At 43.2% G+C, this 19,993-nt stretch overlaps 1 protein-coding gene across 1 annotated transcript in view; it reads right to left on the bottom strand.

Moving 5' to 3' along the window:
• The window catches only part of CENPL (centromere protein L), a 73,305-nt gene that overhangs the window by 30,628 nt on the left and 22,684 nt on the right, over positions 1 to 19,993 (bottom strand). The window contains exons 3-4 of the mRNA XM_086951539.1: positions 17,125 to 17,376; positions 13,119 to 13,664 (exon numbers count right to left, since the gene is read on the bottom strand). Of these exons, the coding sequence (XP_086807665.1) occupies positions 13,119 to 13,664; positions 17,125 to 17,376 (798 nt within the window). The remainder of the gene's footprint in view (positions 1 to 13,118; positions 13,665 to 17,124; positions 17,377 to 19,993) is intronic.

Here is a 19,993-nt window from a genome sequence, read left to right as displayed (position 1 = left end):
GCAGTGTAAAAACTGCAATTTGACCGGTCAAAATAAACCCTTTGGGCATGTCAAAACCACCCTTTTAAATATCAATAAGCATTCATTCCTATTTGGCCATGTCACTCACAAGGCATAGTACATGTTAAAGACATGAAGAAATGTAATGGTAACATGTTATTACAGTACTAGCACCTAAAAGCTTTTCTCCACTGTGACAAGTCTAACTTACCTACGTAGAAAACAAGAGTGCAAATTTTACATCCCAATACTGTATCTCGAGTACGGGTCTAGTTAGAATAATAATTAAATGACTATTTAATAGTTAAACAAATATCAATGGTGAAGTTGGAAGTTTAATAAATAAAGTAACTTTTAGAAAGTTAACTTTTCCCTGCCTTTAGTTCCTGAAGGCCAAATTTGCATTTGCCTTCCCACTTCAGTCAGTCAGTAATAAGCAATTGAATAGGTGTGAAAAAAGGTGTGAAGTGACTCACAGGAGCAAACAATAGGATGACCTTAACAAGGAGAGATGACTTCTCTGAACCTCACAGAATATGCAGGGAGCATCCTTTTTGACATTACAGTATAAAGTCCAGCTTGAATGTCAAATACTGTTTTACAGTTCTGCTGGTTTCACATACAACACTGGGGCACACTTGAAAAAGAGAAACAGGATGCCTACGCAATTCTTGCATATCCAATGTATGGTTGCTGAATGACCTGCTTTGTACCACCGCCTTGAGTATCTGGGTTTGTGGGTACAGTGACCACCTCAAACTGGATTTTAGTTTTAGATGTGGGAGGACACAAGGATTACCCAAAGTGCGTAGCCTAAGCCCATAGAACGTTTAGTTGGTCAGGGTATGCATAAGAGTGAGTGCCACCAACTAGCTAGTGCCAGATATACATATGTTATCTCCAAGAACCCACTTCAGAACAATCCTGGACGTAAGAAAGCTCAGAACAGGACTGAACCTGTTGTGTTCAATCGAGGAAGATACCTGGAGGACTGGACTGGCCCCCTCTTGTACCCAGGACAAAGAACTGGACTCCAAGAGTCATAAGGCTGACCTCCTGTTAAAGCCACAGACACACAACAAGCCAAGAGAGGCCTTTTACTGCAATATCCAGTTGATGAGTGGCAACTGGATGTGGCCCTGCTGCAGCCTCTGTCTGATACCCTGTAAGTCTCCAAGTGTTTCCCCTGAGGTCCTGGTGGCTTTAGAAGTGTACTCCTATGGTGGATTAGGACTTAAAGGACAAAATTAAGACGGTCAAATCTTTGACCAGCACAAACTGGTCGGTGTTATTCGACCAGCACTTCATCACGGTTAGCGCCTAGGTCAAGGTCTATGGCGACCACTGACTATCATTAGCACTCGAGCATTGTGGCACTATTCCTGCTTAAAAGAAATTATGTCTCCAGGTTTTGAATGGCTGTCATTTTGTTTACTGAATTTTACTCTATTTTTCCAATTCGGTTTCAGATTTTTATTGTTTTGCATTTTGACTTTATTACTTTACACATTGTCCCAAGTTAAGCCCGACTGCTCTATGTTCTATGCCATAGCTATCAAAGGGGGAGAGCGTCTGTTAACATTGTAACTTTGAGGTTTCACTCCAACAAGGTTGGTATTACTCCGAGGTTTGTAGCAATCCAGCCCAAATGACAATTCAAGTTCTTACAATAGGTAGATTAGGTTCCTCTGATACATCGGAATATATATGAAAGAAAATATCCTTTTTTTCGCTAAGCTGTCACCATCACCAAGGACGTCCTGCAAGCTGCCATTTGCTGTACAGCATAATAAAACATCAACTCTATCTGCACTTATGCTAACAGAGGTTGCTAACATCAGTGCCTCACTGCCTGCATATAGCCTCAACTAATAATATATATATTCACTGAAAAAACCATAGGTTATAGACCATATATAGTTAGGGATTAGCATTTACACAACCTTAATTTACTCACACAAAACCATTGAAATTTGCATATATAGTTAGTTGCACTAACTATATATCGCGCACCCGCAATCCACTGCTGCTGATGATGTCACATATTACATCATTCATGACATGGTCAGTGACATCACTGATGACATACCAATTGACATCACTGATGACATCACTGATGACATCACTGATGACATCACTGATGACATCACTGATGACATCATCTAGTGTCTGTTTTTGTAAAGTTTAAATATGTTTTACATATTGAAGAATGAGTGGATGTATGGAAGACAGTGTGTGTGTGACTGGCTGGGAGGGGTGTGACTCTGCGCATATCAATGTGTACTTGTATCAGTGATTGTATAAGAGAGTAAGTATGTGTTAGTATATGTGTGAAAAAGTATGGTGTTCTGTGTTTAACTGTATAGATGAGGAAATCGAAGTGTGATTGATTCTTACAGGACTGACTAGGTGTGTGAGTAACTCCATGGATGAGTGGCAGTGTGTGAGTGTCTGCATAGGTGTATGAGTGCATATGATAGTGTTGTAATAATGAGTGACTGTATGTATGAGTGATTGTATGGGTGAATGAGTGAATGTGTGTGTAGACGTAGGAATCAGTGAGTGCGTATGTAGCAACTGGTATTGGTGTGTCATGAGGTCATCAGTGATGTCATTTGAGATGTCATCAGTGATGTCATTTGAGATGTCATCAGTGATGTCACTGACCATGTAATGAATGATGTAATATGTGACATCAGCAGTGGATTGCGGGTGCGCGATATATAGTTAGTGCAACTAACTATATATGCGAATTTCAATGGTTTTGTGTGAGTAAATTAAGGTTTTGTAAATGCTAATCCCCAACTGTATATGGTCTATAACCTATGGTTTTTTCAGTGAATTTTCAAGGTTTTGTAAATGCTAATTCCTAACTATATATGGTCTATAACCTATGGTTTTTCAGTGAATTTCATTTTTAATTATTGCATATATCAAAAACTGTTAAGTGTATTATTCTTTTAAATGAAAAATATATTTTATATGTTTGTAATATAATTTTTTGATGCATGTGCCAAACCCTAACCTCTTAATAGTGCACTGTGGTTGAATTGATTTTGGGACTATGACTGGGGTTGGTCTGGAAATGCTTTTAAAGGACACCTTTCATCAATTGATGACACTTTTTCCCCAAACTGCCTTGGTATATTCCAATATATGCCAATGACAGAAATGGAAGTGGTCCAACCAATTTTTTTCCACAATTTGAGAAAGCACGGAAACATGTGAATAAATCTGTTTCTGCTTACATGAGAGAATTTACAATGGGTTTAATATACAACAATAACTTGCGTTACAACATGCAAGACATCTACAGAGGAGATGGTGTGCACTTCTCCGATGAGGGGAATAGAATATTCCTCCTGAATTTAAAACTGTGCATTGGAACCTACTTGTAAGTACCTTAATTAGCCACAGAACCCAATAGCTCTTTTCATTGCTTCCCTACCTCTGATCATTCAAAAATTTATCTTTTTCTAACTTTTTTTTTATTCACCAAAGTATGCTCCCCGGTTCGCTTACCGGTGCGCGTACCGGGCGCATCCCATGCGATTTATTTTTATTTTTTGCCTATATCAGCGTCCTAAGCCCCCCTCAGAAAACCTAGAGGGTCAGGAAGTGTCTACCGTGCCCCCTTCTACCCATTCCGAACATTATTTGTCCTCCATCTTGTGTCTCAATTCTACCGATACACAAAATGGAGGACTCCCGTAACGCTGCCGGTTCGCGTACCGGGGCGCGCACCGGTGAGCGCTCGCTAAAAAAAGGTGGGAAAGTAATTTACAGAAAAACCACTAGAGACTTTCATCAAATATAGAATAGGCCCTACTACATAACAGTCCCTACCATTTACCCAAATTTGATGGAATTCCATTGAGAGAATTATGCTGTAGGCCTGACTAAATATTCTGAGGTAAATAACCTAACCAAACACACTTATGAAGTGTTAGAATTGATAACCAATTAAAATGCTACTTTCATTATCTTCTATTATTTCATGACATTTGATTGGTTATGTACCTGAATATATATATAAAGAAAGAGAGAAACACAGCCATTTTGACTACTACTTCCTGAAGTACATTTCAAGTGCATTTCAACTGACAACTTAAACTTCTTTTTGAAAGGTAAGATGTTATTTTAAAAACTGAAGTATGTTGTGCACTTTAAGTTAATTAGGAAAACATTTTCTGAAAGTTATATACTATCCCTCTGTAATAGTTATAGATTGAGATAGACTTCTCTGTTATAGTTATGGATGGAGTAAGGCTTGTCTTGCATAATTATGAATTTACTTAGGCTTCATCACATACACTTTTTTATATTTTTACTTCCACTCTGATACCATACACTGCCCAAAGATAAAATCACTGTTAAAAAAACCAAACTACCTGTCTGAACTTAAACCCAACAGTGCCCTATCTCTACTGACATATTTTTTTAAATTCAAATTGCAGCACAAAAATGGAAGGAGAGCAAAAAAATACCATCAAAATTGTTCTGGAAAGCAACAAAGATACAGATATTGAACCCAATGACTCAGAATTCATGTATGAACCAAGGGACTTTGAACTTCTTCAATGTGTAGAATCAGTAGATTTCCTGATTGAAAATGAGGACATTTCTGACAATCAAATATTAGAAGTTCTTTTCAATTTTGAAAACGAATCTGAGAAATAAATTTATATTTAATAATAATTCAAAAATTGTTTGACATTATTCATTTTTATATGTATTTTTTAAACTAGTACCAAATAGATTATAATGTAAAGTCAGACTTTAAATATACTGTGCAACTTTTTTGTGTAACATACTAAGTTTGCTCATAGTTACTTCCTTTCTCCCACTATTTTATCTCCAATGTGTACTAAACATCTCTTTATCATCTCCTGCCTCCATGTTGTTTCTGCTTTCCTGACAGACTATGCTATGAATTCCATATACCACAATAACTTCTGAAACAACATGCAAGATATCTACAAAGGAAACAGTGTATTTTTATTGTTAAACTCTGCATTGGTACCTACATGTTGGTACTTAAATAAAATAAAAAAAAAAAGATCAATATACATACATTATTTGAACATTCTTTCATTCTATTTTCCCTATATTACGCTCCCCGGACCGCTTCCCGGTGCGCGTACCGAGCGCTCCCCCCGCAAAAAAACGATAATAAAACTTATTTTTTTTTGCCCCGCGGGGCCCTTTTAAAGCCCCCTCATCAAACCTAGGGGTCAGGGAGGATGTACTCTGCCCCCTTATGCTCATTTCCCCCTTTTTTTTGCCACCTCTTGTGCCTCGATCCTACCGAGACACCAGATGGCGGCCGCTCTGGACTGTTTAGAATGTTCAGTCACCAGGGAGTCAATCCGCTTCTCCTCGCGAAGTTCCGTTACGCGCCAGGTACGCGAACCAGGACGCTAACCGGGACGCTGTCACAGATATATCCGTTTTTTTAAACTGTAATTTCTCAAAATCCACTGGAGCACATATATTAAGACATAGCAAAGGCACGTCGGGCAAACCATATCTACAATTTTGCAAAGTTTCGTGTAAATCCATTCAGCCGTTCGAGTTAAAGCTGATTCCAACCGCCCTATGGAAAAATGAATGGGAAAAACGCGTTTTGGGACACCCGTAACGAAACCCCCCCAAATTTTCAGGGGCTGCCCAGAAACAAAATGTGCAATTTTCCTGAAAATTTCAGCCAATTCCGTCCACAAACACCAAAGTTATTCGACATAGAATTTTCAGAAATCCCATAGGAAAAAAATCCTAACTATATATACCTACTGGCGATCGCCAGTAAACCTCCAAGCTTTCAGAAGCGCGACTCCACAAGGGATTGGGTTCAACAGAGCCTTTATTTAGGAAGCAATTATATGGCCGATTTACTTCAAGTCCCTGGTGTGTTTCGGTGCCGCAGGCATTTTAATCATAGGGCGGGGCAAGTCGGAAGTACGGTGTTAGGCTGCCACATTTATTACCCTTAAGCACCCGCTCTCTGGTGAACAGCATGCTGGGAGTGGAAGTCCCGATTCTTCCCCTCTGGAAGCTATATTATATATATATATATATATATATATATATATATATATATATATATATATATATATATATATATATATATATATATATATTTACACACATCTCCTACTGGCGGTCGCCAGTAGGTATATATAGTTAGGACCTAGTTTCCATAGGAAATCCGCAACATTCTATTGGGAATAACTTTGGCGCCGGTTGATCAATCTATGTGAATTTCTCAAAGAAGATGGCGCATTACGCTCCGCTCCTTCCCTGAAAGTTTCGGGGGGATTCGTGAAGCGGGGGCCGAGAATAAAGGGGGGTCCCAAAATGTGTTTTCCCCATGCAATTTTCTATAGGACCTTTAGACATGGCTACAGCCCAAACGGCTGAACGGAATTATAAGAAATTGGGCAAAATGGTAGTCTGATTCGCAGATCACGCTTTTGCTTAAATGGTGTAAATCCCTCCAGTAGTTGCTGAGAAAATTCAAGTTGAAATCAATTATATATCTATAAGCGCGCACAGTGCGAGCACCGTGCGCGCACCGTGCGAGCACCCCGCGATTTTTCAAAAAAAAAATATTTTTAGGGGCCTTGGGGGTCCTTGTGGGACCCCCTGAGCAGGCCTAGAGGGTCAGGGTGCTTCTACCCTGCCCCCTTTTTGAGTTCTACACATTTGTTTTCCTGCTTTCCTGTGCCTTAGTCTACTGAGGCACAAGATGGCTGCCAACTGTTTCTGTTTTGGAGTGTTGATAGACAGTAGCAGCCAATCAGCATGCCTTCCAGAGAAAGTTGCATGCTCATTGGCTGTCAACACTACAAACCAGGAAGTGTTGGCATCCATCTTGTGCTAGGGAGACCGAGGCACAAAAGAAGCAGAGCTCACAGCCCACACAGCCCTCACAGCCCCCACAGCTCCCACAGCCCCCACAGCTCCCACAGCTCCCACAGCCCCCACAGCTCCCACAGCTCTGGCAAAGATACCAGCAGAGAACAAGCACTGGCAAAGACAATAACGGCAGCAAACAAACACTGGCAAAGACAATAACGGCAGGAAAAAAAAAAGGCAAAGACAATAACGTCAGCAAAAAAAAAAACACGGACAAAGGCAATACCAGCAGCGAACCAACACTGGCAAAGATAATACAATAAGGGGGGCAGGGGCACAAAAAACGGCACAATCAGGGGACAGAAGGCAAGAAAAAAACGGCACAATTAGTGGGCAGAAGGCAACAAATACGGCACAATCAGGGAGCAGAAGGCCCGACAAACGGCACAATCAGTGGGCAGAAGGCAAGAAAAAACTGCACAATTAGTGGGCAGAAGGCAACAAATACGGCACAATCAGGGAGCAGAAGGCAAAAAATACAGCACAATTAGGGTGCAGAAGGCAAGAAATATGGCACAATCAGGGTGCATGAGGCAGGAAATACGGCATAATCAGGGGGGCAGAAGCCAAGAAATATGGCACAATCAGGGGGGCAGAAGGCAAGAAATACGGCCCAATCAGAGAGCATCTTGCTCCGGTCCAAAAATCGGATCCCTAGGGCTGCTCAGGTGGTCCCACAAGGATATTAACATATTTAAACGTTATCCGCTAATAGAATTTGCATTTTCAAAACCTTGCAAATTCACTGAAAAAACCATAGGTTTCAGGCCATATTCAGGTAGGAATTGGCATTTAAAAAACCTTTGAAATTCACTGAAAAAACCATAGGTTTTAGGCCTTATATAGTTAGGAATTAGCATTTAAAAAACCTTGAAAATTCACTGAAAAAACCATAGGTTTCAGGCCCTATATAGTTAGGAATTAACATATAAAAAACCACTGAAATTGCTCCTATATAGTTAGTTGAACTAACTATATATTTCGCGCATTCGCAATCCATTGCTGATGATGTCACATATTACATCATTCATGACATGGTCAGTGACATCACTGATGACATCACTGATGACATCTCAAATGACATCACTGATGACATCATTCAGTGTCTGTGTGTTTTTGTAAAGTTTAAATATGTTTTACATATTGAAGAATGAGTGGATGTATAAGAGTATGGATGAAGGATTTGATTGTATAAGTGAGTAAGTATGTGTTAGTATATCTGTGAAAATGTAAGCTGTTCTGTGTTTAACTGTATAGATGAAGAAATCAAAGTGTGATTGATTCTTTACAGGACTGACTAGGTGTGTGAGCAACTCAATGGATGAGTGGCAGTGTGTGAGTGTCTGCATAAGTGTATGAGTGCATATGATAGTGTTGTAATAATGAGTGACTGTATGTACGAGTGATTGTATGGCTGAATGAGTTAATGTGTGTAGACGTAGGAATCAGTGAGTGCGTATGTAGTAACTGGTATTCGTGTGTCAATGGTTTCAAAAATGATATTCTGTATTTAACACTAGGTGTAACAGAGGTTATATTAGAGTGTAAGGAGGAGCATTGTATTATCACATGAAGTATATCATCAGTGGTGTGATCATTGATGTCAAATTAGATGTCATCAGTGATGTCATCAGTGATGTCATTTGAGATGTCATCAGTGATGTCACTGACCATGTCATGAATGATGTAATATGTGACATCATCAGCAGTGGATTGCGAATGCGCAAAATATATAGTTAGTTCAACTAACTATATAGGAGCAATTTCAGTGGTTTTTAGGTCTCGCCTGTCGATGCGCATGCGCATCGAGCAAGGCGAGAGTATTGCGAGTTATCCACTCTTTATCTACACTGCAAGGAATCGTGGCGATTCCTTGCAGTGCCCGTGACTTTTAAGGTCAATGCGCATGCGCACTAAGCTTATGCGCATGCGCATTGACCTTAAAAGTCACGGGCGCGTGCATGTCCGTCTTTGTTTACCCGCTCCGCCCCCTCCCGCCGTGTCGCCTTGCCTACTCTCTTCCACAGCCTCCCCCAGCTCCGCCCCCTCACTACTTGATTGCACGGCCGCTAGGCCGTGCCTCCCCTACTCTCCTCCCCCCTCCTCCTCTCCTCCCTTGTTGACTTTCCTGTATGAGAAACCGAGCCGCAGTCTCCACGCCTATGTCTTGTGCTTTTCAACTTCCTGTTCTCATTGTTATCGCACAATGAGGCACCCTGAGCCGTGAGCACCGCTTCTACATCAGAACCCTTACACGCTGCTCCAAACTCCCCTCTCCGCCCCCTCCCCCGTTCCGCCCCCTCCCCTTCCCGCCGTGTCGCATTTCTCCTCCCCCCTCCCCTCTCTTCCCTCCGGCTTGTTTGTTGATTTGACCCGCTCCGCCCCCTCCCCTTCCCGCCGTGTCGCATTTCTCCTCCCCCCCTCCCCTCTCTTCCCTCCGGCTTCTTTTTTTTGTTTATTTTAGCCGCCGTGTCTCCGATCCTTTCGCTTGTTTTTTTTTAGATAGACAAAGAGCAGCGTATTATCTCTGGCCTCACTTCCTAGCGTCCGTGTGTGCTCACTGTTCAGCTCTGGTATACGGGGGCCCGAGCAGCGGCCCGCACCACGTCCTCTGCTGTGCTCTGTTAGTAAGGGGATCCTCCCCAAAGTGTGTACTCGCTGCCTCTGCCCCTCCCCAAGTGTCGAGGCTGCTGAGTCCAGTCCAAAGGCGCCACGATTTCTCTCCGGCCTGTAAGCTCCCTCATGCAACTCAGGTGAGCCATGACCTTCGGTCATCTAGCCCGGTGGCCTCACATGCTGCCATTCGCTCCAAGATAGCAGAACGGGGATTAGACAGAGGCGGAGGTGCAACACAATAGGACTGCACTGCACCAGGCTACCATCCTGGGAGAGCCAGCCTGAAGCAGGACGTCGCCGCCAGTGCGCTCCTTCGTTGGATATGGCCACCGCTGGGTCTGCTCAGGCTGTTTTGCCGCTGCATAGAGTTTTCTCGCCAGATGCCAGCAGTCAGTCCCTCACCCCCAACCCCTCAACCCCAACCCCTCACCATCACTCACCCTCACTCACCCTCACTCACCCTCACCCTCACCCACACTCACCCTCACCCTCACCCACCCTCACTCACCCTCACTCACCCTCACCCTCACTCACCCTCACTCACCCTCAACCCTCACTCACTCACCCTCAACCACACACTCACTCACCCTCAACCACACACTCACTCACCCTCAACCACACCCACACTCACCCACACTCACCCACACTCACCCACACTCACCCTCACTCACCCACACTCACCCTCACCCTCACTCACCCACACTCACCCACACTCACTCACCCACACTCACCCACACTCACCCACACTCACCCACACTCACCCACACTCACCCACACTCACCCACACTCACCCACACTCACCCACACTCACCCACACTCACCCACACTCACCCACACTCACCCACACTCACCCACACTCACCCACACTCACCCACACTCACCCTCACTCACCCTCACTCACCCTCACTCACCCTCACTCACCCTCACTCACCCTCACTCACCCTCACTCACCCTCACTCACCCTCACTCACCCTCACTCACTCACCCTCACTCACCCTCACTCACTCACCCTCACTCACCCACACTCACCCACACTCACCCACACTCACCCACACTCACCCACACTCACCCACACTCACCCACACTCACCCACACTCACCCACACTCACCCACACTCACCCACTCACCCACTCACCCACACTCACCCACACTCACCCTCACTCACCCTCACTCACACTCACCCACACTCATCCACACTCACCCACACTCATCCACACTCATCCACACTCACCCACACTCACCCCCAACCCCTCACTCACTCACCCTCAACCCCTCACTCACTCACCCTCAACCCCTCACTCACTCACCCTCAACCCCTCACTCACTCACCCTCAACCCCTCACTCACTCACCCTCAACCCCTCACTCACTCACCCTCAACCCCTCACTCACTCACCCTCAACCCCTCACTCACTCACCCTCAACCCCTCACTCACTCACCCTCAACCCTCACTCACCCTCAACCCCTCACTCACTCACCCTCAACCCCTCACTCACTCACCCTCAACCACACACTCACTCACCCACACTCACCCACACTCACCCACACTCACCCACACTCACCCACACTCACCCACACTCACCCACACTCACTCACCCTCACTCACCCTCACTCACCCTCACTCACTCACCCACACTCACCCACACTCACCCACACTCACCCACACTCACCCACACTCACCCACACTCACCCACACTCACCCACACTCACCCACACTCACCCACACTCACCCACACTCACCCACACTCACCCACACTCACCCACACTCACCCACACTCACCCACACTCACCCACACTCACCCACACTCACCCACACTCACCCACACTCACCCCCAACCCCTCACTCACTCACCCTCAACCCCTCACTCACTCACCCTCAACCCCTCACTCACTCACCCTCAACCCCTCACTCACTCACCCTCAACCCCTCACTCACTCACCCTCAACCCCTCACTCACTCACCCTCAACCCCTCACTCACTCACCCTCAACCCCTCACTCACTCACCCTCAACCCCTCACTCACTCACCCTCAACCCCTCACTCACTCACCCACTCACCCTCACCCCCTCACCCTCACTCACCCTCACCCACCCTCAACCCCTCACCCTCACTCTCACCCACCCACCCTCACCCACCCTCACCCACACTCACCCACACTCACCCACCCACACTCACCCTCAACCCCTCACTCACTCACCCTCAACCCCTCACTCACTCACCCTCAACCCCTCACTCAATCACCCTCACTCACCCTCAACCCCTCACTCAATCACCCTCACTCACCCTCAACCCCTCACTCAATCACCCTCACTCACCCTCAACCCCTCACCCTCACTCACCCTCAACCTCACCCTCACCCTCACCCTCACTCTCACTCACCCTCAACCCCTCACTCACCCTCACTCTCACTCACCCTCAACCCCTCACTCACCCTCACTCTCACTCACCCTCAACCCCTCACTCACCCTCACTCTCACTCACCCTCACTCACCCTCAACCCCTCACCCTCACTCACCCTCAACCCCTCACCTCACTCACCCTCAACCCCTCACCTCACTCACCCTCAACCCCTCACTCACCCTCACCCTCACTCACCCTCAACCCCTCACCCTCACACAGTGCAATAGGTCTCGGAGCATTTGAGTTAGAGCTTTTAGAAATGTTTATGGCTTTTTTTTTTAATTCTTTAGCATTGGCTACAGGAAACAAAAATGCTAAAGATTTACAAAAAAACCCATAAACAATTCTAAAAGCACTAACTCTAATGCTGCGAGACCTATTGCATTTCCAATGCTTGTTTATATGTTAATTCCCAACTATATAGGGCCTGAAACCTATGATTTTTTCAGTGAATATATATATATATATATATATATATATATATATATCTTTTGAGTTATTAAACATTGCTTCCCATCCTCCACAATACAAGTGGAATTTTAGACTCTACTCACCCGTCATCTGGCATTGAGACTGTCGACAATTTACGATGAGCAAATTGTTAATGATTGTGGACTTACAGACCTAATGAGGACTGCTATCTCTTTGTTCCTTCAGTTTGTTAGCTCCAGGAGATGCATGTGTGTATTTGATTATGTAGTTGTTGTATATTGGAATGTGGCTAATTGAGAAGTTCACAGTGGGCTATCAATATTTTACAATGTATTGCCAGGGCACCTGGGAATGCATGGGCTGGCCACTGAAGACCTGGAATTAATAATGTAATGTGATAATTCTGAAGTCAATGTCAAGCAAAGCTGTTGTGCTTAACAACAAGAGTGGTGGTGGGTATTGGACTGCAAAGGCCCACACTCTGGTAAAGTATTGTTCTTAAGACACTAGAGTTAGGAAAAAACAAATGTTTATGGTTGAATTTTTTTTAATCAAACAGGTCTATTCTATTTATTTGCTGGAAATCATAAAAAATGTGGGTTACCTCTGCCTCTACAGAAGATTAAAATTGTTTTTATGTCCAAGTCCCTTGGTATGGTTTCCCTGAGGCAAGCATACTGAAACTATGTGATTAACAATGCCTTCACCAAAAAGGTCTACTTATAACCTACCTTCCAACCAGCATGCTTACCTTAACGTTTCCATCACAGTGAACTGAAGCCACAGAAGTGGAGATTTTCACCAACTGTGTGGCAGACAGATGGATCTTGAAGTGTCGGAAGAAATGTGAATACAAACAGTTCAAGAACAATTGCACCTCCTCCTCTGTGACCTCATCCCGATTCTTATGAATATCGTCCCACAAGGCTCGAGCATCTTCTGGATGTATTGCATAGGAAATGTCAAGGCTTTGCGGATGGATAGGCACAGAAAACAAGAGTTCCGTTGGGGCTAGATGACTGTGCACGTCATAGCCCGTCCACATGGCAGCCATCCACGAGAGGTCCCGTGAGCTGATGGCCAAGTCACTAATGCAGCAGTCAAAGGTCTTCTGGAACCAGCTACCAACTAAAGCAGTGAAAGTCTCAGTGCCGTTCACCAAAAATAAAGGAAGGCATGTAAAAGGTTCTGGTAAAAAGTCCAACACTTCTTCATCCCCAAAAGTACAACAGAACCAGCCTGTCCATACCACTTTATCTTCGGAGTTTGAAGCTGCAAACGGTGGCTTTGACATTAGCTTTAAAAAAGTATAAGAATGCAGAAGTTAATGAACGCTGAAAATAGGATGCAATAAACCTGGTGTCTTTACAACATTTGTTTCCCCCATACACCCAGGAATGCAAACGTTTGCAGAGTATGAGCAACTCACTTGAAAGAGAGATCAAACACATTGCTAAGGACAGAAAGGCACTTACAGAAGCTGGCAACCGAATAGGAGCCAACTAGAAATCTATGCTTGGCCGACCCATTATTTTAAATATAATGTCATGGAACTGGAGACTGCAGTGATTGCTCCCTGAAAGCTTAAAACAGATCATTTCTAGTAGATGCCCACTAAAACTAAATGTTTCCATAAAGCAGAACGTCAAACAAAGCCAAGATGCAGGCACAACCGTAACTAAAGGTCAGTTGTAGGACAAGATATCAGACACTGAAACACTCTCAACCCACTGACAGACGGGATAACCAACTTGTTCTTCATAACAATCCCCAAAACTAAGTAGCACATCTTAAATTATATATTTACCATAGGATAGAGTAATTGGCAAGGACACATGGAGACCTATAGGTTGCATTACTTAGACACCAAAGACCACAATCATAGTTAGGACTCCCTTCCATATCCCATTACTCCCCCTTTTACCAAGGTTCTTAACATTTTAGTTTTTGAAAAATGCTATCAGCATTTTCGCATGGTATCCAGACATTTTTACATTTGTCATTTCAACTGTCATATATACTGTCTCTGAACTTCTGATACATCCTTATTTCTATATCGCAGCATTATTTTCCTTTGAGCTCTCGTTATGAATATATATATATATATATATATATATATATATATATATATATATATATATATATATATATATATCACATGCTGTTTGTTCAGTTCTAAACAAGGATTCATGATGCCAAAATCTCAACCACAGGTACCCAGAAACGCTTGACCTTACTGAAACCATTGCTTGTAACTCAGTCCTGTTAGAGTGTGATCGTTACTCAGGCCAGAGTCCTTACTCAACTGAATGGATCAACTAACAATATCCAGGTGGCTGCAAGACACAGCATTTGGCAATATACAAGACAAAAGGTATCAGCTGCATCACCAAAGCCAGACACAGCTACATCCTGAATTATTGCATCAACGCTCATGAGTAGAATCCATTAAAAAAGGTTTCATACTCACAAGATCAAATTAAATTATTGTAGAAGTGGTTGGAGCACAGGAAGACTGCTATAAATTAAATGTGATTTAAGCTACCATGCATTGGGAAGCAGGATTTTAGTTAAAGGCCTGGTTTGGGGGGACTGAAATTAAAAATGAGGAAAAGAAAGAACTTGTATATCTAAACTGCAGCACCCTCTGATGCAATCTGCAAAAAGATGTGCCTTTGAAGCAGTTAGTAGTAAACACATGACCTCAGCCCCCTTCCCCCTGTGGAAAGGAAACACTTGCTCTATAGCACCATTAACTGCTACCACAAGTACCTGCACCAACTCAAGACACAATCCGATCACCTCTCGGTTCAAAGGGGTTTTTGTGTCCAACCTGGTCTCCTTTTAAGGGATTTGTTAGAGACAAAGACACCTGGCGTTTAGACCCAGGAAACAGTTAATGAATAGCTCCCATCTTCCCTTTTCAGGTAAGCTCGTCATTTTCCAACCAGACATACCTCACACTATAAAGACTAAATAAATACATCTCAATCTTAGCCATGTGTCCTTAGACAGCCCATCACCAAAGCAATTCTCCCAATCATGCCACTCAACACTATACTTTAACACACTTAACACTAAAATGCACCCAGACAAACAGCAGATAAAGAGGCTCTGCTTAAGTACAAGAATCTGAATACTCTCCTCTCAAACATATCACCAGATTGCCCCCAATATTTTGAAGAAATAATCCCAGATGGATACACAATATTCTACACATCTCACGTGTGGCTCAGATATGATTCACAGAAGCAAGAAGTGTTACCATCATCACAAAATCCTTAACCAGCATCAAAAGTCTATACATCTACCTACAACTTCAACCTTCACACTTCATCTTAAGCATTTTATACAAGTGATCAAGTTTTAACCAATACTCGTTGAATGATCTCATTTTGCAGTTCTCCCTCTCGATGTTGGCAATGCACTGCAGATGGGACAGCACAGTCCTAAACATAAGGGTTCCAGAGAAGACACCCTGCCAATCAGGATATGTACATTGGGAAACTGAACTGCCAGTCACATTGGCCTGTACTGCACTGAACTAACGCCATTTGGCTGACCTATGCCCCTATCGCTTGTTGCACCAGACTAAAGGGTTTGGGTTGCGTTTTCATTTTTATTTTGTCCTTGAGACACGTAGGCCCAAACCACTGCAGCACAAAACCTTTGGCTGCCAGATTATAGTACCACATTATGGAGCAGTGAAGGACACCGTCTGCAATTAAGGTAATATTTGTGTCCATATGTTAAAGCTGTTCGAACTTGTATTTATGGTCCATTCATAAAAAGCCTTCATTATTAGGGTGCGTACTCTAAGTAAATGTTATAAGTTCAGACTTTACTACTGACAGTGGTGCCAGTATGAAAAGGAGTACACGTTTGCAAAGTTTAACAATATGAGGCTATGTATAATGGTTATGGGACCATGCCCATGTGTGTTAACTCAAGACTGTGGTCTATGGTGTAGTGGTTGGTGGGCACAGGTAGTAATTAACCTTGAGAGGTGGTGTTCCACAGGGTGATTGGGTTTGAAGTTTAGGATACATGGCAGTTTACACGTTACTGTTGGCTGTAAAGCCATAATGCAGAAGGGTGTGTTGTGCTACAAGGTGATGGTAGTAGTCTGATCCAGTGTGGGTGTATGATGAATATCAGATCAGGCTTTAAGAAGTCTAGGCACTGATAAGTATTGACTTGGCAAAGCACTTAGTGGCTTATGAAAAGGCAAATTACAAATGTTAAGGAGGTACAATAGAAAAAGCTAGGAGATGAAATGAGATGGTGCTACCTGGATTTCAAACTATGGTGTTCAGTTTAGGTCATTAGGCATGATTAAACTAAACCGATTGGTGTCTGCTAATAAACTCAAGAATGTAATACCAAAGAAAAAACAAACATTTAGACTAAAGGGACCATTTAAGTCATGTAGGACCAAGCAAATGATTAGACGGGAAATAGACAGATGGCACATTCAAATGGTGTTTGGCATGTAGCGCAAAAGATGAAATGTAAAAATGTTGACTTTGTTTCATTTTGTTGCTATCAGTATTATAGTCTGCCAGAAAAGAAAATTATAAAGTAAAAAAAAAAAAAAACACACAGTAAATCGGGCATATACGAATCTCAAGTATATGCGGGCAAGGAGAGTTACATCAAGCTATACATTGCTATAATCTTCACATACTGCAGTAGAGCTCTTAATAGCAGTCGACACCCAAAGCGGTTATATTTTTTACATCAGTACTCAGCTTTACCTGGATTAGAATAGCACCCGGGTCACGTTCTCTGCCTTTGAGACCCAAGAGGGTAGACAGAGCCACCTTCACAACGAGATCCAAGCCCATCTGCACAGCCATCCCTTTCTGCTTTTCTGCTGCAATGAAGACAGAAAGCTGCCGGGAATAGTCCTTGAGACGTGCGTGAGAGAAACAGTACATTGGAGTCACACTATACAACTTCCACTGTTTCCGCAGGAGTGGTGCTATTTTTTGTGGATCGGGGCTTTCCTAGGTGGGAAGAAAAGAAAACAATATGTTTTGACTTCAGCAGCAAGAGTACATTTAATATGGGTTAACAAAGCAACCTGTAGCAGAAATCAGGTACATGTTTTAGTTCTCATTTTCTCCCTCCAGCAAAGAGGATACTTTTGGAAGGGTACTTCACGGTCAGTCTTCTATTTATCCTAGCTGAGTTAGACAAATCTTAATTTATTTACCACAACAATTTAGTTTCGGGTGGCAATGTAGGCCGTGTCTGAGCTTCTCATAAGTGAATGTCGATCAGTGCAGAAAGAATGCATAAATAACTAACAATACAATCACTAAAAAAGCCAACCGTTTTGTTACGTCATATAGCAAAAACTAAGTTTAGGAATTAAGAACAATGGTTAGAGCAAAGAAAGCAGCAATACAAGAAAACAAACAAAAATCACTCACTATGGCTGAAGCTGCAAGTAGGATGGAGTGGATAAAAAACAGATTTGGTAACTGCATGTTACTCAAAAAGCGGTTCGTTAAAAAAAAAAAAGGAGCCAATAGGAAGCAGCAGGTCAGGGACACCAATGATTCAAACAGGGCTTCTTGGGTCCACCAGTGTTTCATTTGACTTTAGCAGTGCATCAATGGTGAGGGGTGTGTGTGAGGTGTCTGGTGTGTGTGTGCAAGGTCTGTGGTTTCTCTCAAAATGAGCAAGATTGTTAAGTAAGTGCTGTTTCTGTAGGTTTAATGTTTGGTAGCCATTAATAAATCCAAAATAATACTGGTGGAAACTGGGACATTGAGTTTGCACTGTCGGCCCCAACTCAGAGGAAGAAAGAAGTGGGTTTTTTGTATAGGAAGCTGATTGAGGCAGAGGAAATTCGAGCTCCACCATTACATCAAGTATGGAGACTTTCCATCTTAGAGGCACCCTCAGCCGATCTATATAATTTCTCCCTTCAATATTTATAGATTTGTTAAATCAGCTCCCCTTAAAAAGAATCACTTATGTTATAAACAGGCTTTATTACACTCCCCCCCCCCCCCCCCCCCAAAAAAAGCAAAATTTGTCAACCCACCCCCTGTATGCCCCAGATGTGACACGCCAGAGGCCGATGATATCCATGTTTTTTATGAGTGTCCTAGGATTGGCTCTTTTTGGGCCACCATTGAGAAGACATTGGAGAGTATCTTCAAGATGAAACATAGTTTTAATGTTGCAAGGGTCTTCTTTGGTCTGGACATTGATCTCTTAAATGGGCTAAGGGATACACAGGTGGCGTTATTTTTCACGCTTATTCTAATTGCACGTAGGGAAATTTGTAAAGTCTGAAAGCATGTCACCCCCACCTACACGAAAAATTGCTTCAATCTGTACTAAGAATAGCACGCTTAGAAACCAGCACAGCACACAATAGGAATAGCGCAGTATGGCAACCTTTGATGGAATGGGCCAAGGAAATGAGGCTGGTAAGAAACCCGGAAATTGTCCAATGATTACACCTGGCCCCGGAATAAAGGGGTAGCCGGATCGGCCCTGGGTACAGCAAGAACTTCAACCCGGGGCGCCCAGGATGGATAGCGGGTTGCGAGTGTTCATTTGTACGTGCCAAGATGAGATGAGGACAAAAATAAATAAATAAATCCAAAGTAATGTGGCCATTTAAGTGCCACGGTGCAACGTTTTTTAGAAAGACACAGCCCACTCCAGTCAAGGATTCTGGCAATAGCAAGTTGCATAAAACTGGAATGAATGCTTGGGGGAAATTTACAGTGCCATCTAAAGATTCAGCAACAAATGTGTTAATTTAATTAGTGAAAGACTAAAAGGGAGAAGCCAAACAAACACAGAAAAAGGACACGAGTGTAAACAAGGGAGTTAAAAGATACACTGGTGAACCCAATGATCACAAAGAAAACAGAAAAGACAGTATGTGCAGCAGCAGCACAAACTCAAAAATTACACACCAGTAATTCAGAGGAATAGTTGAAGGCTACAACTGGCAGTCGAGAACCAACAAAGACAACAGGGTAGAAGGTTACACTGGAGTGTATCAGGTGGGGACATCAGTGCCACCTCCATGGACTGGAGTGCATGCAGCCTAGTGGCTTTCAACACCAAGAACCTCTGAATAAATTGCTGCACAAAAGATTTCTATCAAGTGTTGGTTGGCCGGGTGCACTGCTGCCTCTGCATTTTATGAAATGACCTATTAAACTGTATACAAATAATTCTTAGGATAATTAAGGGAAAACGCATTGGCAAACCCAATATATCTTGCCTAAATTAGATTTATTGGCTTTGCTAATGATTTTTGCTTTGTTGCAAATGCCTAAAAGTAATGTAAAAAAGCTGTATGACAGCCAGCGTTGTCCACGTTATAGCGCTTTCCCCCTAGTTATGCAGAGTAGAAGTTAGCGCTACTTAATAATACGGCTAAAAAAACGGGGAAAAAACAAAAAACACACATTGACGAAGCCCATTGATCTCGCAACGGCTGAAGTGTTGGTGTTATAGAATGGAGAATGCCCTTGCCAAGGTGTTGGTGTGTACAGATTTAGAAGCATTTTAGGACCATATCCGTTGAATGAAACATAAGTTTTAGGTAGTCGCAAATTCCAACAGGTTACAGCTTTTATTACACGG

The sequence above is a fragment of the Lissotriton vulgaris genome, unplaced genomic scaffold (genome assembly GCF_964263255.1).
Source record: "Lissotriton vulgaris unplaced genomic scaffold, aLisVul1.2 SCAFFOLD_763, whole genome shotgun sequence".
In the NCBI taxonomy this organism is placed as follows: Eukaryota; Metazoa; Chordata; class Amphibia; order Caudata; family Salamandridae; genus Lissotriton; species Lissotriton vulgaris.
This window is presented reverse-complemented; position numbering and strand designations above follow the sequence as displayed.